The sequence below is a fragment of the Equus quagga genome, chromosome 8 (assembly GCF_021613505.1).
Source record: "Equus quagga isolate Etosha38 chromosome 8, UCLA_HA_Equagga_1.0, whole genome shotgun sequence".
Taxonomy (NCBI): domain Eukaryota; kingdom Metazoa; phylum Chordata; class Mammalia; order Perissodactyla; family Equidae; genus Equus; species Equus quagga.
In genome coordinates, this window is record NC_060274.1 from 118,926,719 (window position 1) to 118,951,864 (window position 25,146).

General features: G+C 42.6%; 2 protein-coding genes across 3 annotated transcripts in view; one reads left to right on the plus strand and one right to left on the minus strand.

The window, feature by feature from the left end:
• AGK (acylglycerol kinase) overlaps window positions 1–14,993 on the plus strand; it is an 87,280-nt gene extending 72,287 nt beyond the window's left edge. For both annotated transcript variants that reach the window (XM_046670086.1, XM_046670085.1), the window contains 5 exons: window positions 2,739–2,886; window positions 3,348–3,445; window positions 9,886–9,956; window positions 11,905–11,989; window positions 13,580–14,993. In XM_046670086.1, the coding sequence (XP_046526042.1) occupies window positions 2,739–2,886; window positions 3,348–3,445; window positions 9,886–9,956; window positions 11,905–11,989; window positions 13,580–13,717 (540 nt within the window). In that variant the 3' untranslated portion in view covers window positions 13,718–14,993. The remainder of the gene's footprint in view (window positions 1–2,738; window positions 2,887–3,347; window positions 3,446–9,885; window positions 9,957–11,904; window positions 11,990–13,579) is intronic.
• Window positions 14,994–16,947: 1,954 nt separating this feature from the next.
• Window positions 16,948–25,146, minus strand: part of DENND11 (DENN domain containing 11) — a 40,976-nt gene continuing 32,777 nt past the window's right edge. The window contains exons 8-9 of the mRNA XM_046669504.1: window positions 24,775–24,843; window positions 16,948–23,145 (exon numbers count right to left, since the gene is read on the minus strand). Coding sequence (XP_046525460.1) covers window positions 22,950–23,145; window positions 24,775–24,843 — 265 coding nt within the window. The 3' untranslated portion in view covers window positions 16,948–22,949. The remainder of the gene's footprint in view (window positions 23,146–24,774; window positions 24,844–25,146) is intronic.

Here is a 25,146-nt window from a genome sequence, read left to right on the forward strand (position 1 = left end):
GCTATAGACTATACATTGAAAAATGTTGGCATAGAGAAAAGCTGAACAATGTATATGAATGAAAATGCTAATAGAAAAGTCATCCTTATCTGTGGACTGCATACTGCATTCGGCTTTTCTGAAAATCGTAGTATATTCACAATTTGGCTGGCCAGTCTGAAAACTGGCAGATGACATTTGTACTGGAAAGTTTGGTTCTAATGTAAATATTCAGAGTATCAAGTGTTTTTCTAATTATAAAAGTAATGTGTAGAATGTTGATAATAGAATAAGATAGAGTTCGTGAAGAGAGATGAAATGTTCAGTTTGGCACATACTGAGTTTAGCGTACTTGTGTGGAGATACGATTGTGACTTAGGTCTGGAGTTCAGCAGAGAGACCTGGCTGGAGAAACAGATTTAGATGTCCTCAGTGTATGAGTGGCATCGAAACTCTGGGTTGGATGGAGTTACTGTTGAGAATAGCCCTAAGGAATGGAAACATTTAAAGAGCCAGAAAAGATGACTGAGAACTGCTAAGAGAAAATCTAGGAGAGAGTACTGACATGGAAGCCAATGGAGGAGAGAATTTCCAGAAGAAAGTGAGATTTCAAGAAGCAACAGCAGAGTCTAAATAAAGACAGGAAAGTATCTTTTGAATTTGGCAACCTCTGAAGATTTGGTAACCTCCTCCGTGGAGGGACTGCAGCCATATTGAAGAAAGTTAAGAAATAAATGGGAGGTAAAGAAGTGGAGACAGCAGGAGTAGGCCACTCCTTCAAGAAGCTTGACTTTGAAGGGAAGGAGATAGAAAAGCCAAAAGCTAGTGAAAATATGAGGTCAATGGAGTATTGTTGTTTTTAGGTGGAGAGAAATCCATGTCTTTATACCCTGAAGCAAAGAAAGAAAGAATGGGAAGAGGTGAAGAGAAAGGAGACAGAAAGCATGACTGGGTTGGCACAATCCATGAGCCAGTGGAAGGGGTCCAAGTACTGGGTTGGCTTTGGACAGGGGTAGGGACACCTCTTTCCTTGAGACAGGAGAGAAATAAAGGAGAGTTCCGAGAAAAACAAATTTATAGGGAGTTAAGTTCTCACTGCTGTCCTTGATATTCTCAGTGAAGTATAGAAAGCAAAGTGGTCTGTTGAAAATGAAGTGGGTGTGGTGGTGGTGTGCGGGATTTTGAAGAAAGATGAAAATAGGGAGGTTTAGGAGGATTATCAAGTGACATTGAGGACCTGAGACCAATAATTTGCTGTGACACTGATGTGCTGCTTTGGGTGATTGTTTTCCCCTGTGTTAATACTCAGGAGGAATATTTTTTCCCCTCTAATAATACTGAGGCGTGATGTAGAACTACAGAAACCTAGTGACAAGATTGATCCAGAATTGGGCCTTTTCAAGGCATATATTATGGAAGAATGGTGACAAGACAACCAAGAGTGATGGAAAAAGAGAATGATTTAAAGTAATTGACTGTTAATTTGGTACTGAGGGAAAGTGGTGTGGTTACAGACTGGAATTCTCAAAGTGATTGAAAACTTGTGGTTAGGATCTTCAGGTCCAAAAAATAACAGCCCTCTCTTCCTCTTCTGAGCTTGAACCAAGTTATGAAAACAAATGTAGGAACCAGGCACATGGAGATCCAAATATCAGCTTTATACTTGTCAGCAGGAGTGAAGGCCCCAGCTTAGATATGTGGTCACAGTCTGATTGCCTAACAGTCCAAATTGAAGTTACCCACTTAAAACATCTCCTTCAGTGCAGACAGCACCATGGTGAGCTTACTGCATGAGAAGCAGTGGGTGTGTGAGTCCCCAGGACGGCCACGTTCAGAGAGAGAGAGAGAGAAGAGGGGGCTGGGTGTATGCAGTGGTCCTTCAGGACCTGGGGTGGGGTGAGTAAGCAATAGAGTAAGAAGTCAGAATTATTACTCTTTTGTAATTCACCCAGTGGAAGCTTGAGAACAGAGGAGTAGTTCACCATAAGAGACAAAGGGCACAGAAGAATATGGGATGTGATGAGAGAATAGGATATCAAGATTTTAGATTGCCAAGACGGACTAGTTCTGGGTACCCATAAGGACCAGGATGTGGTCATGGAAATGGATGGCTGTGATGGATTAGGGGTGATGTCAAGGGCTGAGAGACTAGGGTGTTGTTTTAATTATTCCTGTGGACACTGATGAGACCCATGATGACACTGGACTTGGGGTCCTCAGGAAGTAAAAGAGAAAAATTCTAGAGCATGAGAATGATGATGTTTGAAGCAGGAGTGAGAAGCCTTGGCTGGATTTTGCATCTGCGCAAAACCATTCTGGCCTTTGTGTGGAGTATGATTCCAGAAGTGAAGAAGGTAGTTGATGCAACTGGATTTTATCAATTTCATTTTTGTGTCACCATCTGTAAACCAAAGATAAATTTATTATGGGATGATTCTATGCTCATTCATATTGATGGTTTCTTTTGGACAATTATAAGCAGTGGTTGTTAGTCCACTTGGATCTCCTCTCTGTTCCATGTTGGAGAGAGCAGAGGAGGCAGCAAGTCACAGAGTTCATGGCTTTCAAGATAGGCCTTTAATGGGCAAAGAAAGCTGGAGGATTCCATGCTTCAAATTAGAGATAATTCCATCCAATGAGAGGAGATGACTAGTTAGCTTTCTAGCAGCTATAGGTAGAATACTATCCTTTGCAGAGAGAAACTCCAAGAGTTTGGAACTGAGTGCATGACAAAAGTATTTCTCTCTTCACATTGAAAGGAGTGGCCTCAGATTCATCAAGCCTCTATCTCATACATGGGACCTACAGAGAGACCTTCCAGGGAAGCAGAAGAGACCCCTCCACGGCCCTCCTTGTACAGGAGAATATTACGGAGGCTTGCGTCATACTGGGCACAACCGCAGGACGGTGAGCAGCACGGTGACTGAAGGGGAGAGCCCTGGTCAGTTCAGGACCACCTAAAGCAGGCCCCCAAGATCGGTGACAGAGACTTAGCTAGAGCAGGAGATGCCTTTCAGGGGTCACTGCATTTAACCTTCCGTGTGTCAGAGCAGAGCTCAAACCAGCACAGACATGTCCCGTGAAGGGGAACAGCCTGTGTCACTTGTGACAAACAGTGGCTCCCTCTTTCTGTCACTGACCTGTATGTTATTGTGGCTGCTTTGGTAGGGACGTTTTAGGCATAGAGATTGCATTTTGAGCATGGCCCTTTATCCCATGTATAAGAACCAGGAAATAAAGAAAACCAAGGTGGAGAGTCAGCAGATGGGCTTGGGAGGCTGGGCTGAGCAGCTGGCAGCCAGCCGTTGGTGGTGGAGTAGTGAAATGTTAATGGAAGAAATTGACCTGTATCTAATGCATTCACACAGCCCTCTCCCGAGAGGTGGGCCCAGAGGCCTGGGAAGAAGTGCAGCTGTCCACCATTGAACTGTCCATCACAACGCGGAACAGTCAGCTTGACCTGACAGTAAGTGTGCTTTTTTATTAGAAAAGTTTTTGGTGTCTGAGAAAAGTGACAAAGGCTACATGTTCTTCCACTAATTCAGTATTTTCATTTTTACCTTGGGATAGAGAGGAAAGGATCAGGAAAAAGAGGATGTGGGGTGCTTTTAAGGAACAGTAGCAACGAGAAGAAATAGCAAAGTAAAGTAGTGGCCTAAAAGCTTAGGGGCTCTGATCCAGTATTCTGCGCATTGCTTAGTAGCGGTCACCAAGCTCCCTACCTTCAGGGGACTGAAGGAAAAAGGCTTTAGAAACAAAAAGTTAGCCTGCTCTCATTTGTCACAGGAATAAAAAATTGTGCAACTTTTACTTGAATAAATATTCACCATTTTTGTGACTACATTAATTATGTAAATTTAGGTCCCCAGGAGAAAAATATATATACATACATGCTTATGTGTATATGTATACACATACATTTATATCTGTATTTACACATTGCTTTTTTGAGTCTGATCTATTGACAGGTACTGTCCAATACAGTAGCCACTAGCAACATGTGGCTATATAAATTTAAACTTCAATTAGTTAGAATTAAGTAAAATTTAAAACTCATTTCTTCAGTCACAATAGCCATGTTGCAAGTGCTCAATAGCCCTGTGTGGCAGTAGCTACTGTATTGGAAAGCACAGGTATAAAACATTCCCATTATGCAGACAGTTCTGCTGGATAGCACTGCTATAGACAATACACTAAGAAAGTTGAAATAAAGCAGGGCTGGCAAACGGGTCTGCCACTTGTTTTTCTATAGCCCAGAGCTAAGAATTGATTTTATATTTTTAAATAGTTGGAAGAAAATCAAAAGAAGGATAAAATGTTGTGATATGTGAAAAGTATACAGAATTCAAGTTTCAACATCCACAAGTCATGTTTTATTGGAACACAGCCACATTCAGTCACATACATGTTGTCTGTGGCCACTTTCGTGCTACAATGACAGAGTTGAGTAGTTACGACGGGAACTGTATGACCCAAGAGCCTAAAACGTTTACCATCTGGCCATTCAGAGAAGAAGTTTACTGACCCCTGGTATAGAGAAAACCTTAGTAGTTTATTTAGTGAGAATGCCAATAGAAAAGTTACCTTAACTGTGGACTAATGACTTGATCAGGTTGTAAGCAAATCAAAGTAATGTGTTCACAATTGACCTGGTCAGTCTGAACATGGGCACCTGGAATTGAGAGTAGTGATGAAGGTATGAACGAGCAAGATGGATGAGACGAAGGTGGTGAGATGTGTGATTCTAATATTAATATTCAGAGTATTGAGCGGTTTTCTAATGATAAAGGTAATATGTGTCCATTGCATAACATTTGGATGACAGCTTCCTTCTCCTTCTAAATTAATTCCAGCTGTAACTGTAAAAAAGAAAACCATTAAAGCATTAGAGTGAGATCTAAGTGATGATCAGTATAAGCTTGGGGAGGACAAGGCCTTTCTAAGCAGGGCACCTAAGGCAAAAATCATACTGATGCATTTGTCTACTTATAATTAAAAAAGAAACTATAAACAAAATTTTTAATGACAGAGTGGGAGAAATATTAGAATGTGATAGAACAGGGGTATAGCTTTCCTTTATAACAAACTCTTAGGATAAATCAACAAGAAATGGGCAAAGGACTAATGTAAACAATAGGCAAAGGGAAAGACTAGAAATTCATTAAAGAAATGAACATGAAAAAGTAGTTTATATTTGCTGAATATTTACTAGATGCTAGGCCCTGGCCTAAGAAATTTACAGAATATCCACTCATGTAATCCTCATAAGTACTACACTATCAGGTAGATCTAACTTTTATCTGCATTTTATAGGTAAGGAAACAGAAAAAGTGCTCAACATCAAAGAAATGCAAATTAATATAGTAACTGTTGAATTGTCAGAGATTCAAAAGCATGCCAGTGTTCACTGTTGGTGTGGGTGGGGAAATGGGTAGACTTGCATATTTCTAGTGGAAATGTGAATCAGAACACCCTTACTCGATGGCATCTTGGCGGTGTATATGAAGCATCTAAAATATAAGCATACCCTTGGCCCAGTTAAGTATATTTTTAGGAATTTATCCCACAGAAATAATCAGATGAATTCATAATGTAGACAGTCCCTTATTTCTTACACAATGGGATCCTGAAAACATTGGTGAAAGTGAATGTATTAAGGGTAAAAAAATAGATTGTGTTCCAGAGGAATTTAAAAAAGATAAGATTTCTAATTATACATTTCCTTTATACACAATCTCTGATAATATGTATTTCCAGTATTTTGTTCATGTTCTTTAACCTTGTTCTTCTCTCTGATGATTGAATACCAATGAACGGATTGAGTTCAGCGAGTGTGCGATTGTGGCTCAAGATTAGCCACATTCAGAATGCTGACTGCTTTTTATCTTTGTGCCAATTATAAAAGTATGTGATGCTGCGCTGCTTATCACTAGTAGCGGTGCATTCATTTTCTTTTTTCCACACCTCTTTGTAAAAATAAAAGCAAGTGCAATAAAATATTCAAAGACAATGAAGCTGCCATGTAATAGCTCAAAATGTTCATTCATCATTAAAAAAAGTCCATTCAGAGTATGAAGAGGCTTTGGGGTTGTGGAAGGTGTAAAAATTAGAATCTCTTGTACAGCTATGTTCATGGTATTTATAATAGCAAAATATATGAAACAGAGTAATCAGGGGACTGATCAAGTACATTTTGGTACATTTATTTAAAATGTTCTATTTATTGACATGAAAAGATGTTCATATATTGTTAAGTGAAAAACCAGGTTAAAATTATTTGCATCGAATGATTCCACTTTTATTTAAAAAAGAAATATTCCCAAAAAGAATGATGGAGGTAAACATCCAATTTTACATTCTATCTATGAAAAAGGCCAGTTGTCCAAGCACCATTTATTGAAATGTCCGTCCCCCGCCCCCAGTGATCTGCAGTGACCTCTGTCATACATTGAGCATCTGTGCACATGGAAATGTCTCCAGTCTCTGTTCTGTTCTATTGCTCTCTTTGTCTCTGCTTGTGCTAGTACCATGCTTCTCTTAATAATTATCATTTTATAAGTCCCTCTGTGTTTTTCTTCTTAAAGAGTCTCTTGGCTATTCTTGGCTCTTTGACCTCTATAAATCTCTTAGAATGCTTATTTTATTAAGTTCCATGTAAAAATCTGTTATAATATTGATCAAGATTACATTGTATCTGTAGATCAATTTGAGGAGAAATGACACTATGATAATTGACTCTTCTATGAATATGGCCTATCTTCATTTTTTTTAGTTTTTTTAATGTCTTTCAATGAAGTTTTATTGTTTTCTCTATAACATTCTGTCTTTTGCTGGTTATCTCAACTTTTGATGCTATTATAAATAGCATCTCTTAAAATGTCATTTTTTAACTATCTGATTTAGTAGATGGACATGTAATTGATTTTTTATATTGATGCTGAATCAGCAACCTAACTAAATTCTTATTAATTATATTAAGTTTATCTGTGGATTCTTTTGGATTTTCTATGGATTCAATCATATCAACTGCGCACAGTGCAAGTTTTGCTTTTTCCTTTCAAATACTTAGCCTTCAAATCTTTATCTTACCTTACCGCCATTGGCTAGGACCTCAATCCAGTGTTGAATAGAAGCAGTGATAGCAGGCGGCACTCTCTTGTTCCTGATCTAGAGATACAGGTTTCACTGCTCCATTCTTCAGTTTGATGGGGTTCTTTTTAGATACTCTTTATCAGATTAAAGAAGTTCCCTTCTATTCCTACTTTGTTAAGAGTTTTTATCATGAATGGATATTTAATTTTATCAAGTACCTTTCCAGCATCTATTGAGATAAGGTTTCTCATTTAATCTGTCAAGTTAGTACGATACATTGATTTTTGCACTTGCATCAGTTGCAAAAGACAAATCCTAGAATTGTGTCTCTAACTATCTACTTAACTCACCCTCTTAGGTGTTTAATATACATTTCAGTCTTAGCATGTCCAAAACTGAGCTTCTTATCTTCCCTCCAGCCCTTGAAACCGGCTGGATCCATGACTTCCCCCCACTGCGGTTGACTGTAATTCCATTCTTTCAGTTGTTCAGGTCATGCATCTTGGAGCTTCTTGGCTACTCTGTTTTTCCTCACATCTAAGCTTTGAGGAAGTCCTGGTGGCCTCATCTTCTAAATACTGCCAGCACTTCACACAATCTCCACCTCTACCTGATCTAAGCCACTAGATCTCCACCTCTACCTGATCTCAGCTACCAGATCTCTACCTGATCTAAACCACCAGATCTCTACCTCTACCTGATCCAAACCACCAGATCTCCATCTCTACCTGATCTAAACCACCAGATCTCCACCTCTACCTGATCTAAACCACCAGATCTCTACCTCTACCTGATCTAAACCACCAGATCTCCACCTCTACCTGATCCAAACCACCAGATCTCTACCTCTACCTGATCTAAACCACCAGATCTCTACCTCTACCTGATCTAAACCACCAGATCTCCACCACTACCTGATGTAAGCCATGAGATCTCCACCTCTGCCTGATCTAAACCACTGTATCTCCACTTCTACCTGATCTAAACCATCTGATCTCTACCACTACCTGATCTAATCCACCATTGTCTTTCACCTGGATTAGGACAGCAGTGGTCCCCCTGCTTCTTCCTTTTCCCCCTTCATTCTACTCTGAAGACAGTAGCCAGAACGATCCTTTTAAAATGAAGCCAGATCATATTTCTCTGCTTAGAACCTTCCAGTGGCTCCTCATTTCACTCAGCCTAACAGCCAGTTCCTTCCAATGGTCTCTAAGGCCCAACTGGCCAAGCTCCCCTCCTCTCTGACTTCGTCTCCTATTGTCCCCTTCTCTCACTCTCCTCCAGCCACACTGGCTTCCTTGCTGTTCTTTCACATGTCAGGCGTGCTCCCACCTTAAGGCCCCTGCCCTGGGAGTTCTCTTTGTGTGGATCACTCTTCTCTGGACAAGTGGTTCTCAAAATGTGGTCCTTAGATCAGCATCATTTGGGAATTTATTAGAAGTGAAAATTCTTGGACCTCACCCCAGATCTACTGAACCATAAATTCTGAGAATGGGGCCAGAGTCTGAGTCTTAACAAGTCCTCCAGGTCATACTTGCTAAAGTTTGAGAACCACTACCCTGGATATCCACATTGCTAATTCCCTCACCTTCTTCTGGTTTCTGCTCAGAGGTTACTGACTCAATGAGGCCTACCTGGACCCCTAGTTAAAAATGTCATCACTACCACCAATTCCACTTGGTGTTCCTTGCTGTAGGTCTTTTATCTCATTTCTCTCATATACTTATTTACTAATATACTCTGTAATTTACCATTTATGCTAACATATATATTTCACAGTTTACTATTTTTATACTGATAGACTCTGCCATACTTCTAACATACTCTGTAATGTATTCTTTTGGTTGTTTTTTTTGTTCTGTTTATCCCCGCTACCTTCCCCAGTAGAATGTAAGTTCTTAGTAGGCAGAAATTTTGGGGTTTTGCTTCATTGCTATAGCCCAAGCACCTAGAAGAGTTCATGGTATGTAACTGACACTCGATAAGCTGTTGTTGAATAAAAGGTGAACGGAGAGCAAAGTCATTCCCTCCGTGTCTTGTAATTCCTCGTTGAGAGGTCAAGTTGTAGCCTGTAATCTTAGGCAAGGGCTGTTGGCTCTCAGAGGCCTGTGGGTTGTCCAAAAAGAAACAAAACCTCTATCTGAAGCAGACACAGAAGTGTTGGGATTGATTTATAGAGGGCCCACTGACTGGTAGTTAATTGGGGGAATGGTACAAGAACCACGTCTGTTTTTATAGCCACTTCCTTGTAGCTCAGTTCTTCCAGAGCTTTCTGTGGTTGGGAATGGAGAGTTTTTAAAACATTACCATGGCATAAATGGATTGCTGCTCTCCAACTCTGGCTGCGTACCAAATTTGCGTGTAGAGCGTTTAGAAAAACACACTCTTGGGCTCTCCACACCAAGAAGCTGATCCAGCAGATGTGGTGTGATGCTGGCGTACAGTAAGGATGGAGACTTGCTGCAACAGAGGCGCGGAAAGCGTGGCCTGCGAGGGAGGGCCTCCTGGAGACGGCCGCAGTTGTGATTATTAGTGAGTCACAGAACCTTACAAACCTCCAAACCTGAGATTTTATTTAGCTTATGTATGTAGTAAAAAACAAACAAGCAAGCAATGGATATGAATTTTATAGTATGTGAATCAGACCCTAGTAAAGGTCTTAATGTAAAAAGAAAAAAAAAAGAACTGAAAATATATTCAGTACTAAGTCACTAAAAGTAAAGTCCCCTATATAATACACAGCTTTGAAATACGAACAACAGGCTGCATTAGCCAAAATTTAGATTATTCATGTTAGTCTTCTAACCTTTTTAGAGCAAAGAAGACTTTATGAACATCTGCATTGAACCTGACACTGTCAGCAAAGGAGACTTCATAACTACGGGGTGAGTGGACTGGGGCTTGCAGGAAATGAGCTTAAGTAGTTTGTGTTCTTGGATTTTACCATTCAGAGTGCCCCTGAAGTCTACGACAGAGACCCAGTAAAGGACTTGTCTCATTTGGGAACTGTAGCTTTCTTTTTTTCATTTGCGTTGACATGTATGCATGCACCTCTCCTACTTTGGCCTTCCCTGCTCATTTTGGGAAGATCAGAGTATGGGAGCAGTCTTTGCTTTGCAACTGAAATGAGAGAATTCAGTGTAGCATGGTATAGTGTCCAGAATTTTGGCTTCAGGGTCAAAATTGCTAGAGACAAATCTCGATTCTGCCACTTCTGGCCTCATGACTTGGACAAATCATCTAAGTTCTCTGAATTCTTTTCCCGGTGTATAGAATGGAATATCTCTAACTATCTCAGGATGGTTTTTGAGTCTCAAATGAGAGAATGTGTGGGAAAGTCTTTTTCATTGTGAAGCACTTTACAGTATCAGTTACTGTTCATGTCAGTCCACCTTGTCCTATTCCCAGGGCATTAATGGAAAACTTGAAAAGGTATTGAGTACTTTGGACATTTTCCAGGCTTTTTTCCCCTTTCCACTACAAAATAGCCTTCCAGGTCCTGCCTGATTTGTTAAGCCCTACCTCTGCCAGAGTTTTACTGGTTAAGAATGCTCTAAACCCTCCATCAGTCTTCATAGCATCTGAGGAGCCAGCGTGTTGCCATGCCAACTGGGAATCTGCTCAGCTCCGTTTCTGTGCTTTGTCTCACAGCTCCCTCTCGTGCCCATTTAAGGATCAGACATTTCTGCTGCAGTGGCTGGGTCTCCATGGCTACTTCATTATCTGCACCAGCACCCACAGCAGAATGTCTTTCATTAGTTTGTGGTGTTCTCGCCTTTGGTACAAATTCTTCAGATGCTGAATAGCTGGTTCTGCAGCCTTTGATTTACTTGCTGTATCTGCAGTAAAAAGAAGAGGGAAAAAGCCTTTCCCTTCTCCTAGAGGGTCCAGAAGCCACACACAGTCTTAATTGAGAGTCTGGCCAGTGGGGCCACTATATTTGAATCTCTTTCATAAAACTGACATCCAAAAATAGAAAGAAAAACCAGCTATATTGCTTAAGTTAAATGAAGTCATTATGTTCCATGTTATTGCTATCATCTTCATCAGCAGCAATAAGGGCTTCCTTTTGGTCTCTATAGGAAGTGAAATCAAGTGATGTCTGTTTCCTCTGGGTATCAGAATATTGTGAAGTTGCTTTAGAAAACTCTGAAGAAGTTGCATATACTAAAGAATTACTGTTGTCAATTAATGATTTACTTGGATTAGCTTTTATTCTTTTTCTCCTTTATATGACTAGCCGTAAAGGGTATACATACATACTTGAGATGGATTGTGTGTGGATACACAGCCTATAGTTTTACTCAAGCCATTTAGTCAAGGTAAAGATGTAGTATGCCAAGACAGGAATAGAGAGACTCATCAGAGAACTTCTAAGACTGGTTGTTCATATCTATAAAGGAAATATCTACTTTAAATTGGAGTGAAAATATTTTCTTCTTCAAGTAATATACTTACAAGTAGTACCAAATAACAGAAGTTTAGTGCTTTTCCTAAAAAATTTAATTTTAATCTAATTTTTAAATTTGGGATTTTTAGTAGCCCAAGAATTAGGTACATGTGGAACTATTTAAAAATAAAGAACAAGTCAGAGAAAGTCACCCAGTCGTAACTCATGCACAGTCTCTACAGCAAGTAAACGTCAGTCTAGAATATATCCCAGCGCTAAGCAAGAGTCATTGTGGGAAAGCTACTCACACAACCCCACGGTTCAACAGATCGTGAGTCTACCTATTTAATCTCATCAAAAGACGGAAAGAGTTTGCTATGTTCTTGCAATGTGATGCATTTGCCAGCACTGGTTTCTAAGCTTGCTTTTTCCTGTACCGACAGAAGTAAGAAGGTGAAGGACCCCACGCTGTATGCCGAGGGCACCGAGTGTCTCCAGGCCAGCCAGTGCACTCTGCTGCTTCCCGAGGTGAGCAGGGGGTTCGCTGCCCCCAGCTTCTGCTTCTGTCTTGATCTGTCCTCCTTTCTGCTTTTTTCCTCCTTCCTCTCTATTAACAGACCCTCATTTAGGCGCCTAGGCTGTGCCAAGCATTTGCCAGGCCCTGGGTTATATGAGGGAGACCTGAAGAGATGTGGAATCCCCTCTGAGTCCGGGATTTAGAGTTGGACCCTGAAGACTTCCAAGGTTCTTAAGTCAAGCTTCTGTAAAGTGATCTTTAGGTCTCCTGATCTTTTATTTTTCCGGATGTAAATTATGCCAAGTGTTACTCTAAGATAACACACAGAGAATTCTCTAGTTGGCAAATGTTAATAGTGGATTCCTCCATCACATTTTTTATAAAGGATGTGAGAACAGTTCTCAAGATGGCACTAAATTTTTCTGTATTGTGAAGTGCCAAGCTTAGTAGAATAACCTATATAAGTGGAAAAGAAGAAATGTAATCTAAATTGTGTGGTTATTCTATTAGTAATACCTCAGGAAAAAGAGTTACTACAGATCACCTCTGAGGACTTGTGGCCATTATACTTCTGTTTCCGAAAAGGATTGTAGGTAGAACAGAAGGTATGCCCACAGTGGGTGGCACCCTACTTTCAACATAGCACATGTTGAATTAAATGCATGAGTTATGGGAGGGTTTCATAGAATCTATAATGATGTTGATGCACCTTAGGTATAAAACTAAGTCAGTCCTAAAGAAGAACCATAAAAAGAATCAAGCGGACATGATGGCTCTCCTAAGAGAATTAGCTTTCTTGCTTTTCATTTGAGAAGGACTAGGGCTAAGAAGGACATATAACATATTATAGTCATGCGCCACATAACCAGTTCAGTCAACACTGAACCGCATATACGATGGTGGTCCCATAAGATTAGTACCATATAGCCTAGGTGTGTAGTAGGCTACACCCTCTAGGTTTGTATAAGTACACTCTATAACGTTTGCATAATGACACAATCACCTGACACATTTCTCAGAACACGTCTCCCTCACCACATCATTAAATAAGGCATGACTGTATATGTTTGTGAATTCCTTTTTTTTTTCGTCTTTTTGAGGAAGATTAGCCCTGAGCTAACATCTGCTGCCAATCCTCCTGTTTTTGCTAAGGAAGACTGGCCCTGGCTAATATCCGTGCCTGTCTTCCTCTATTTTGTATGTGGGTTGCTGCCATAGCATGGCTGATGAGTAGTGTAGGTCTGCGCCCGGGATCTGAACCCGCAAATCAGGGCTGCTGAGGTGGAGTGTGGCAAACTTAACCACCAGGCCACAGGGCCAGCCCTGGGACCCCTGTCTTTTAATAAATATTTGAAAACTTTAACCTTGTTTCTTAAATCTCAAACTCTGGGAGGTGATAGAGACCAAAAAAAACCCCTTTTTGATGGATTGGGATATTTCCAGACCCAGCAAAGGCACTGAAATATATTTTTTAAAAGAACGTCAGGATAAATCCTCAGAGAGGAGGGTGTTTTCCATAATGACCTGCTCTGGTGCCATAGTGATCACAGAATTCCGGCTGATTCAGGCGTGAGCTGTTCCGAATATTTTCCTCTCCACAGGGAACGGCGGGCTCTTTTAGCATCGACAGTGAGGAGTATGAAGCGATGCCTGTGGAGGTGAAACTGCTCCCCAGGAAACTGCAGTTCTTCTGTGATCCGAGGAGGAGGGACCAGATGCTGCGGAGCACGGCTCAGTGACAGACGAAGGAGACGGGCGTTCTGGGACTGCACTTAGGCCACCAGTGGGACCAAACGGGAACAAAGCCTCACCTGTCCCCACAGTGCTGTCAGAGGACCCCGAGGGCACTTTTATGGCAAGTACCCCCTGCCCTTCTCTAGCAGTGCTTCCGAAGTGTACTCTGTGCGACCCGCTTTGCAGTTGGCTTTCCGTTAGCGCATGCTTTTACTTTGGTGTGACCGTTGATGCCTCATACTGATTTTCCTCAGGCTAGTTCCAGTAGATTCTCACACTCAGTGGATGGAGAAGGGCTAGACCTTGTCTCCCCAAGGGTGAGCAGAGTGGAGAACAGGCTCCTAGGCTGTCGTGCCCTGCGTTCCTGTCCTGCTCTTTGGCTGTCCCAGGACTTCAGGGAAGCTCCTGCCTTCCCCGCCACCTTGTCCTGCTTCTAGGCTTCTCCATGGGTGCTGCTGCTTTGTGAGCTGATTCTTATTTAGCTCATTTCAGGTCTACCCTCAATCCACAAACATGTGAGGTGTTTCCCTCTTCAGCTATGGCTGAAATCCTGTAAAATACTAGTTTTTATTTGACTTTTTTAAAGTAGTGCTTCTTAAATGTTGGTTTGCATGAGAACCACCGGGGGTGCATGTTGAACGCTGACTTACTTGGAACCCAAACAACAATCCAGGGATGAAGGCCAGGAATCTGCATTTTTGAAAAAGCAGCCACTCTCCCCAGGGAGGTCCCCTCAACCCTACCTGCTACCTGGACAAACAGTGTGAGCAGTGGTCCACGCACTGTTCTGCTCGTGTCTTCCCTAAAAGCATTTTGAAAAATCATGTATCCCCTCACCCTTTTAAGTTGACATCTAACATTTTTCCTGGGAAGTTAAAGAGTTGCCAAAGTATGTACTTTCTGGTGTCATGTAACTATTGATATTTTAAAATAAAACTGTTACATCACTCTTTTAAACATTTTCAGTGTAATTTAAATACATAGCAATTTGACACTCATTATTTACAAAAATAAGTGAATAAGTTCTCTCGTAGTTGGAAATTTTAAATTGACTTTCTCTTTTATATGTATTTCCATACCACTTTCAGCAAATAATATCATAATGTAATCTATGCTTGAAATATTTTTATCTTCTTGCCAACAAAAAATATAAATGAAAATAATTTTTTTAGTTAAGTATTAATTCAGTACAGAGTAAATGTTATAATTATTGAAATACAATTGATTAAAGCAATATTAATATAAAATTTTTGGTAATTAAAAATTAACATTTTATTAGAATGCTTTCTTCCTAGTTAGTTCATTTATCTAATTATTTGCAGCTGAGATGGGACTCAACATCAATTGTATTCTTCATTTCATTCTTTATAGATAAAGCACATAAATAAGTAGATGAGCCAGAGACAACTCTGTTAAACCAATGTCATGCAGTCCTTTGAATTCCCTCAGAGTTACATGTTAAAAATCAGTATCTATCAAATTAACAGCCTGATTATATCTTCCTTTAGTTTGTTGAAAGCAGAGAACTAGAAACTAAGGATTTGTTAGCCAGGCATTATAGTCATTTAATTTTAATAGGACCATCGCCGTTTTCTCTTGTTTGATGCCCAGAGGTTTTTATAGCCCAGAGGGCAGTGCCCCTAAGTAAGCCGGCTGAAACCTCTGCCTTTCTGTAGCAAGGGGATGGGCGCAGGGAGGAGCAGGGAAGGAGAGCTGGCAGGCCCTAGCTCCAGGCTCAGCCCCAGGCAGGTCTGTTTTAGGACAGTACGCACACCTGTGGCCATGCATGCCCCGAAGGGTGAAGACCAGCGCTTTAAAGGATTATAAAGCAGCTACAAAGAGCCCATGAGTGGAGAGCCCAAAAAGTAAGGCTGACCTACTGAGCTCTGTATTCTTCAGAGTGGTGTTAAGAGCTGTGCTCTGCCAAAAAAAAAAGTACCAGGTGAGTCCAAACACGCAGTGTAAGGATCGCTCCACACTGCCCCTGAGGGGAGAGGGGCTTCTGTGGCGTAAGAAAATCAAGTTTCTCCATGAGCCGAGAGGATGCAGCGTGTCTGGGTTCCATAACAGAGTGTAAAGGACCAGCACAGAATCTGGCTTCTTCCTCGAGAGGCTGCCAGCATGTGTGTATGTTTGTTTATTTCATGATTCTAATCCTCCTGTCAAGATGACAGAACATATGCTGGGGAAGGATGTTTAACCCAGATTAATATTTATTCATTTTTAAATATAAATGTGCCTGGTTCAAGTTTTTTCTTGATTCAGACTATTTCCTGTGAGAATGTGGTTTCCTTATTGTCTATTGCCTTGTTCTTTCCATTGTCCTTCCATACAATGTTCACATACAGGACACTTGATGCTGCCATGACAGTGTGATCCTTGTCCATCAAACCCAGAATGCTGAGGCATCCAAGGAGAACCTGAGCCCCCTGCCTCCCATTTAGTACAAACCTTCTGTCAGACTAATTTCACTTGAAAGCTAAGATGATTTCTATTAAAAATACAGCAGATGAGGCGAGCCCCATGGTATAGTGGTTAAGTTTGGCACGCTCTGCTTCAGCAGCCCAGGTTCAGTTCCCAGGCATGGACATACACCACTCGGTGGTGGGCATTCTGTGGTGGCGGCCCACATACAAATTAGAGGAGGACTGGCACAGATGTTAGCTCAGGGCCAATCTTCCTCAGCTAAAAAATTTAAAAAAAAGGTAGACGTTTTCTATTAAGTAGTTTAATATAAAGCCCTTTGTTTAACCCCATAGCAGTTTGCACACATAGTTAGTTATAATTACTCTGTGCCCTGCTTTACACAAGCAGCTGACTTATTCTGTTCTCACAATCACCCTAGGAAGTAGGTATTATTATATGGTCATGTAGCTTGGGAAGTAGCAAGCTAGCTTTGAACACAGATCCAACAATATTTATGAGGAATTTACTCTATACTGCCTTAAAATAACTCCCCAAAAGGTTAAAAGTGAAATAAAACTTTAGTGGGTATGTTTGCCTAGTCCTAGCTTTTCTGGATGGCAGCTTATTCCCAACTTTGGTTTCCATTAACCTGGAGAACGTTTATCCCAGACCACAGCCTCTAGGAGAGTAGGCACCAGCTCTCCGGTTTCCACCATCACCACTGTGAGTGAGGTTGGCATTCAGCCCCCGGGTTCTGCTCACGCACTGGGCCAGCATCCCTTCCTACAAACCACGTTTCTTGGACTAGTAAAGGACTGCAGCACACATGTTCACGTTAAAATGTGAATTTTAATTGTAAAAATTGTTTTCTGTAAATATAGTTATATCAACCTCTCTGCACACAACTTGGTTCAGATATATACAGATATGATATACACAGATGTTATTTGTACCACAGAACAAAATCAATTCAAGAAACATTTACTCTTAGCTTCAGGATTAACCCCAGCTTTCTTTAGGCCTTTAAAATGATCACCACTGAAAAGAGAGAGAGAACCACATACCTGTATGTATAGCATTCAGGGTAAAATTTATCAGCTATCTTACTAATTTCATACTAGGCAGTAAAGACGTGAAACAAAAATAGACTCAGTGTCTCTTATTGCTATAGCTCCTATGCTGGGTGTTAATGAAATGGGAGTTTGACATAGAAGGCGACGGGCAGACTATGCTGATCTGAACTTGGAAAGAACAGGAAAACCGTTTTTCCAAGGCTACAACTATTTCTTTTTCAAAAAATTTTATTTCCTAAACCTATGAAAAATTTAGCCAACAGGTGTGGTGTAAATAAGGAGGTTAATTTTGTTTTCCTCTACTCTACACCCCTAACGTGTCCCACCTGGTCTGTTCAAAAGCCCAGAACCTCCACCTGCAGCACTTTCGGTCTTCGTGGGCACACTGGACTGAAACTCTTTTCCTGATGCCAGCTTCAAAATTTTTTATACTTTTATCTTTGTTTACTTTGGCCAAAGGAAGTTTTCACTCTAATGTCAAATATATTAGCAATCAGCTAACTCAGTGACCTCGGTGTGGATTTCTCATTTTGTGGCTCATCCCTGGCTATTTTCTAAGCCCCCAGCCCACCCCCGCCCTCCTCAGCCGTCCTCAGACAGCAGAGAAAATGTATCATTACTCTAAAGACGCATTTTGCCCCCAGCAAGGAATTCACACTTACCCTTCTCCTCTAGTAATTAAATAAATTTTCTGAGTTTAGACCCTATTACCTCTAAAAGCCCTGCTATACTGAGCTTCTAGAATAAACTCTAAAAAGATGAAAGCAGGGCTTTAGTTCTCCATCATTTTTCTATATAGCACTAGAAAATTCTTATTTCCTTTCTAAATGTGCAGTTTCATCCAACTGCCCCTGTATTCCAGCTCCAAAAATGAGTTAAAGTGCTAGTTATAAAACAGCCTCCCACTCCACCAGTTAAAAGGCCTCATAATCAGCATTCTCACATTTACCCCCTTTGGCCAAGAGTTTTATTTAAAGTTGGTGACTGTCTATTGTCCTCCCTAGGACTGTCAAACTTTATCTCCTAACATCGCTGCTAGGATTTCACAGCACAGTCTCCTTATTCACTCTCCAAAGCATTTAAATAATAAAACTTTCATGGGGTCTCAGTTGCTTCCAAATTCCAAAACTGCCCATTTCTTCTAGGATTATAGTTTTGAAATCTCCTTTCTTTTCAACATCTGCATACTCAATTCAACACACAGTAATATCGATATAAAAATAAACTTCCATTTCTTATAAGAAAAACATTAACTTATTTCACAGTTAGCCTTTTCCCACAATACTCAGCGCTCCAATAGCTCCTGGAAACAGAGGTATATTAGTAACAAAAATGGAATATTAAAAATCCATGACTTGGGAGTAACAGGAGGCCTCCACTCCTTCTCTTCCCCCACCTGAATGAGAACAGAGTTTTCCTGAAATGAGTAGGGCCAGCCAGGACTGGGCCTGCCAAGGTCGGCCACTGGTGTGCAGGGTCCTCACCGCAGGGCACAGGGCAGAACTGAGAAGGGCAGGGGGAAGGTGTGAGGGCGGACTGTTCACGGATGCTGAGCTCACTAGCCAGGAACCTAACAGGGAGATAAGGCCCATGTATGACATCTTGCTCCCCATATTAACTTTTTTGCCCGTTTAGAACTGTCGTCACAAAGTTCCCTGTCACGCTGAACTTTGTCTTATCATTTTATTCAGCACCACCCTCCCCTACCCGTTTCCCTGTGCAAGTGTGATCCGCACTGGGGCTGGAAAAAGCATCTCAATCCATTCCGTGGACTACGCAGTTTCATTAAAAAAAAAAAAACAAAAACGGTTGCTGTACTATCATTAAAAGGTTAATTCATGATTGCCCTTTACATAAGGGCCTCAGTTTAAAGGTGAATAATCTCATCTTTTTATGGTGTTTGAAGGGCTTTCAGTGTATCAAGATAAATACCAAGTTCATCCTCAGAGCCACCAGAATGAAAAACAGTGATTCAGCTAGGATTTAATTTATCTTTACCTTTATCTTCCAGCTAACATATCATAGGTAGTTACACTGATAAATGAGTCTTCACACGTGGTATTTAGAATTATCCGCACTCTGTGCTACACTTATATTTCCCACCTTGATTTTCACATGGAACAAAACAAGGTAAGTTACAGATGCAAATTCCTATGCTGAATTATTTCTATCAATATATCAATGAGTTCAGCTTCCCCTCCCCAGCCAAATGGAAGAAGAGATGTCACAACGGATGATGGAGAGGGAGGCAAATGCCTTCTAATTCACTGCAGTGATTGACTGAGGACTGTCCAGGGACCCAGGTGGACACTTACATTGGATGGGTCTACACCAGGCCCGAGAAGGCCTTCAGGCTTGACTGAAGCCAAAGCTAATTCTTAACAAATTATTTGGCCCATACTTTTTGGTCTGGTAGAAAATAAGCCCTACCTATCTGACTCCTTCTGAAGAAAGTGTCCTAAGCCAGAGCACAACTGCACATTGTCCCCAAGGCTGAATATTACCATCTGCCAAGCCTGCAAAATTGAAAGAAGTCCACTTTAACAGGCCATTGTCATATATTACTGAACATCAACAAAGCCCAAGCCTAGACTCCAGGACCCACAAGGAATCTTGCCATCTGGAAGTTCTCCTGATTCAAGGATGACAGGGCAGCCTCAAGGATCCCAGGAACCACTGATCAGCACATGGCTCACAGCATGGCACTAGATCAGGTGAAAGTGCCCCAGAAGGAGCAAGCCAGCTGAGGCAGGAGGGGATGAGGTCCCACGAGAGAGGAGCAGAAGGCCACCTCAGTCAAGGTTTCCAACCCTGCTCTGAAAGGTCAGTGCTAATAATGTCACTGGTAACGCAGAGCTTACCGACCTAGAAGACAGGGAATAGGGACATTCACCAATGTCTTCCAAACAAAAGCAGATGGTTTCTCAGAAAACATTTCAGCACGGACAGAAAAGCAGGTCCTTGTGGCTTCTAGCTTCAGCTGTCACTGTGCAGGGATTCCTGCCTGCTACTTCACAAACAAATTCCCCTTTCAGAGAAGTGACAGCAAACGACACTGGCCGTGCTGCTCACTTGAGATATTGAGGAGAAGGTAGGGGGCAGGAGCAGAGTCGGATACAAAGCAGATCTTCGAAAGGTGACCTCGGAAGCAAGAGGCTCCATATCACAATCCAAGCAAGAAATACTTGAGGGACGATAAACAGCAACAACGGTAACTACAGAGCCAGCGAGCATGCTGTTAGGCCAAGCAGAGGCGGCGCTGCACGAGAGTGCTGGTCCCACGAGGAAGCTGGCAATGTAGGGAAGGACTGAGTCCTTGGGTTCCCTCTTAAAAGGAATACAGGGAGGCGGGAGAAGTTCTGCTTTGGGGTCAGCTGAGCCCAGGCTCCAGATGACCTAGGACATGGCACTGCCTCACAGGTACATTCCCTTCTGGGGCACCCACACCCCAGCCCTCTGCAGTGTGTCAGGGAACGCACCAAGACGCCAGACAGCTGCCTACAACAGGATGGAGTAAAAAACCCAGGACCCCTGAGCCACCATTCAAAGGGAAACACAGGAACCTCATTTTCACCCCACTACCTTTACATCAGCACTTCTGAGCTAGCAGTTAGACCACAGAACAGAAGCGGTCGCATGCAGAAAGACTGTGAATAAACAAAAGTGCATAAAAAGAGCATTCTTCCAACAAATTCCCCAGTTCCACAGAAAGAGGGTCTGCCTGTGTCCTCCAAGAGAATCTGACCTTCCCTTTCACCCCTTCCCCTGCCTCTGACCACCTAACCCCCAACTTAGAAAACCTTGAACCTACGGGCACTAAAAGTACCCTTACTTGACCCAAGTTAGAAAGGCCGCTCCTTCTCCAGGAGCAAGAGACGGTTACTCTTCAAGAAAAATGGTGGGGAAGCGTCAGCTTCAAAACAGATTTTTTTCTTTTGTAAACATATATATTATTGAAATGATGGCTAAACCCACACTGCAGAGGAGAAAAATGTATTAGTTGTATGGTTTACATTTTAATGCCCAAACTTACTTATGTATTTACATAAAAGACGCTGCCTTGATTAATCAGTCTGTTCACATTTCTAGACATGAATTTCTTTAGTCCTGAATTCCCTATCAAGGAGCTACAGTGAAAATATTTTTGAATAAAGGAATAAGCTCTAAAAACCTAGTCTTAAGACATGTGACCCATCCATTTGAAAGTTCTTTCTCCCTTCTGTGTACGTTAGCCTGGCTGGAACCCGGTCGAAGACCTGGATACATTGATGGCTATTCCGATAACAGAGCTGGGCAGGCAGAGTGAAGGGGAACAAATTATTTGTCACCAATAACCCAGTATCCCAAGTCAAAATCCTAAATTATGGCCCAAAAGAGCTTAACTCTATTCACAGGAGTTGGCTTCCTATGGTTAACAAATAATTGCTGTCTCACTGAAGTGGCATCCACCCAAAACCCAGCCAAAGAGAAGAGACAGGGAGAGACAGGAGCTGTCCCAGACCAGAACATTCCAGAGGGAAGCAGACAAACTCATCACTGACACCCAGGGCTTCCTGACTACTTTCCTGAGTGAAGGCACTATCAAATTTGCTCTCCAACAAATCTTTTATGTGTCTGGCTCCAATTACTGAGCTCAAGGAATGTCATCTTTGCTAAGGAAAAGTCTGTGAGGGCTCAAAACTGGCATAGTCTTGTTAACATGCTCCAACCCCCGGGTGAACCAGCTCAGATCCTTGCTAGGTCACGGCATGCACAAATCTTTGTTTTGATCCAGAGGCTCTGCTAGCAACGCCTCCAGAGAACTCTGCTGGATAAAGAAACATCTTCGTCTCTATCCTGCTAGAACCTCAACCACTCTGCCTTTTGTGGCAACAGATGCCTCTCTTTAAAAATACCCAGAGGATGGTTAGCCCTTAAAGGAGACTAAGTTGTAAAGGAATTTGCTTGCAAGCTCCAGGGCCACCACTGGCCGTTAGGAATTCTCCAACCTATCCCAAGAGGCGGAGATTCAGAGAAAGAGGAATACTAAGTCGACTGGCCACCATTAACTTACTTTGAGGAAAGCTTCAAGGCCTCATTCTAGAATTCTAGTTTTCAGCTGACTGATAAGCAACTTTTCCCTGTCATCCTGTCCTTAGAGAAGCTCCTACTTGGTGTCAGAAACATCCTTTTTCCCTCTGAGGTCTCTACTCGTGAACAGAGAAGACATAGATTTGCCCGAATAAACAGGAAAAGGGATTTGATCCCAAGACTGGACTCCCAGAACTGATAAAAACCTTGAAAGTCATCTGGTTTAGCTTCCGCCTTCAGGCGGATGAGCATCCAAGGCCACACCAGACAGACAGACTTCTCATTCTTGAGTACAGCAAGGGACACAGACCATACAGACCTTCTGAACAGTTCACCCCAGGGTCTCCAGAGCTCGTCCCACTCCTAGTGATGTATGGTCGTTGCCACATCCCCTCAAGTCAGTCAGCAAGGAGATGAGAGAATCTACTTTGAAAACTCCTAAGACCAAACCAGGAAGCAGCTCTTGGAGAAAGTGGTGGCTTCCAACATCCTAGCAAAGCAGGACACAGAACCAAGGTGACCTCATCTTACCTCCAGGGAGGAAGGGAAAAGAGGAGATTGCAAAAATTACAGTTGTCGGAAAGTATAAACAATATTCCTGTGTGTCAACTTAATAAAAAAGGAGGCCGTCTGGGGCCTGGGGTGAACTCCCCACGTGAGGCGGCTCACCAGTCCTTGCTCACTCTTCCTATGGGCAACAGGGGTTGTCAATGACCAACATGACATCGATGCCATAGGCCTCCAGCAGGTCCATGAGAAAGCTCCGGTCTCCTTGGGGGTCTAGACCCATGCCCCGGGCGTGCTCGGCGGTCAGAGTTCTGTCTTGACTGGCGGACACCTCCAGCAAAGTCTGAAATATCCGGTTGTTTTGTTCTAGGAAAAACCTGCATTCACAAGACGCAGGAAACGGAGGGGAGAAAAGACAAAAAAGCTACACTGTTTCAATAGACTTTCAAATGCTTTCAAAAACACCTTTTCAAAGAAGAAAACAGGATCAAACAAAGGATTATTCCAGTGCTACTAAGGTTGGCAAAGAAACCACTGGTATTTAATCACAGTATGATTAGCAAAATCCCCAAGCAAGTGATGGCCTGACTGCCAAAAATCTATTTCTATTTCCCTGTCGAGAGGTTCCTAGGGGTTTAAGCACAGCCTCAGGGAGAGGCTCCCATCGTAGTGGGTTCCTCCCTTTCTGCTTAGTCATAGGGGAAGTTAGAAAAAAAAAAAAGCTGACAATGCAGTTCTAAGGTTCAAGTGAGAAAGTGAAATTCATCTTTAAAATCCGAGACAGATCACTAGGGCCGGCAGCAGGAGGCGAGCCTTTGAGAGACAGGAGGGCTCTGAATGGGCACCGCGGCCCCTGAGCCGGCGCACAGGTGGACCATGACCGTCCACACTGAAAAGGCGGAGCTCAGAGCGGGCAGGCACCGGATGTTCTGAGGCCAGCAGAGGGGGACGTCAAGGGTGACGAGACACGGGGCCCAGCTGGAGGCCCTGATACTGCCACAGCTCACCATCGTCCTTGAGTGTTTGCGTTTGATTACTTTATGGAAAATTACGCACAGAGCACGATTTAACTGTCACTGATTTATGTTACTATATGAATATACAAACCATATTCAGAAAAGGCATTCACTGTCTAGACTTTTCCGCTGTGTTCCACAGACCTCTCAAAGGCGGATTCAGCAGAGGCGCCCAGGGCCCAAAGCTCTGGATGCTCAGCAGTTTCAGGACAATGGAGTGTGTCAAACCTTGGTGAGACTGCTGGCTCTCTGCCCAGTGCCCAAATGCTTTACATCTAAACAGCATGTACGCATCAGAAAGTACACTTTCTCACAACCAAAGTACTGCACTTTGTTGAAATGTCAACATTACGTTTTCAAGATCAAAGCCAGAAACGGTTCTAATGGCAAGTGCTACTCCCCACCCCCAGCCCAGCACAGGAGGCGGGGAGACAAACAGGAAGCTGGGAGGATTGTTTCCGTTCAAATTACAATTCTGTTCTTATCACTGAGCACTGTTCACACAGCTGCTTACTGAATGAATTCAATGCTGTGAGGTACAAAGGCCATGACTCCCACCCTGACCACCAAGAGATCTGGGGAAAGAGATTTCATTAGGTTCGAGACTTAAATTTTCAGATTATCCCATACTACTCAGTGCAAGGAACTGCTCTATTCAAAGGAAGCAATGGATGAGAAGCCCTTGAATCCAGACAGACAGAGCTTCTGTGCCGTGGACATCTGGATGGACATGCCCAACAGGAACACCAACATGAGGACTCCTATTTTCTCTTAATAACCTTTGCTGCTTCTGTCCTTAACTCCCTGGGTCCCCTGTCAGCATTTCTGGGCTTGCGGCTGGCCCTGTATGGAGCCCAGCTCTAAGTGCCCTTGGCAGCAATAAAGGACATGCCTGGACTGCAGCGGGTGACACGGGAGGATCCAGGCTACAGCAGCTGGGCCAAGATATCCTCAGGGAGGCCCCACACCCACTGCCCCGGGCTGACTTACAGCACAAAGAGGTCCTCTTCACAAGGGTTGTAGTCTTCTTCCACTTCCTGGGAATACAGCAGCATCTGCCTGTGGAGGGGATCGCCATCAGACCCTGGCACAGCTACAGGGCCCCACTCATAGGCCAGGGCCTCGGTCAGGCATCTGCAACAGGCCCCCCATCTCCCAGGAAGGAGGGTGGCCCAGAGCAGGACCCCCATCCAAAGGCAGGGCGAGAAGGGACAGGAAGGAACAGAGCTTGGAGTCAAACCCGTGGAGTCCAGGGCCAGTTCTGCCCCTCTGTACAGTAATCCCAGGAGAGACAATCCTTCCTATTTGCCCAAAAGATAAGGATGATGATGATACCATTTATTTCACCGTTAAAACCAAACG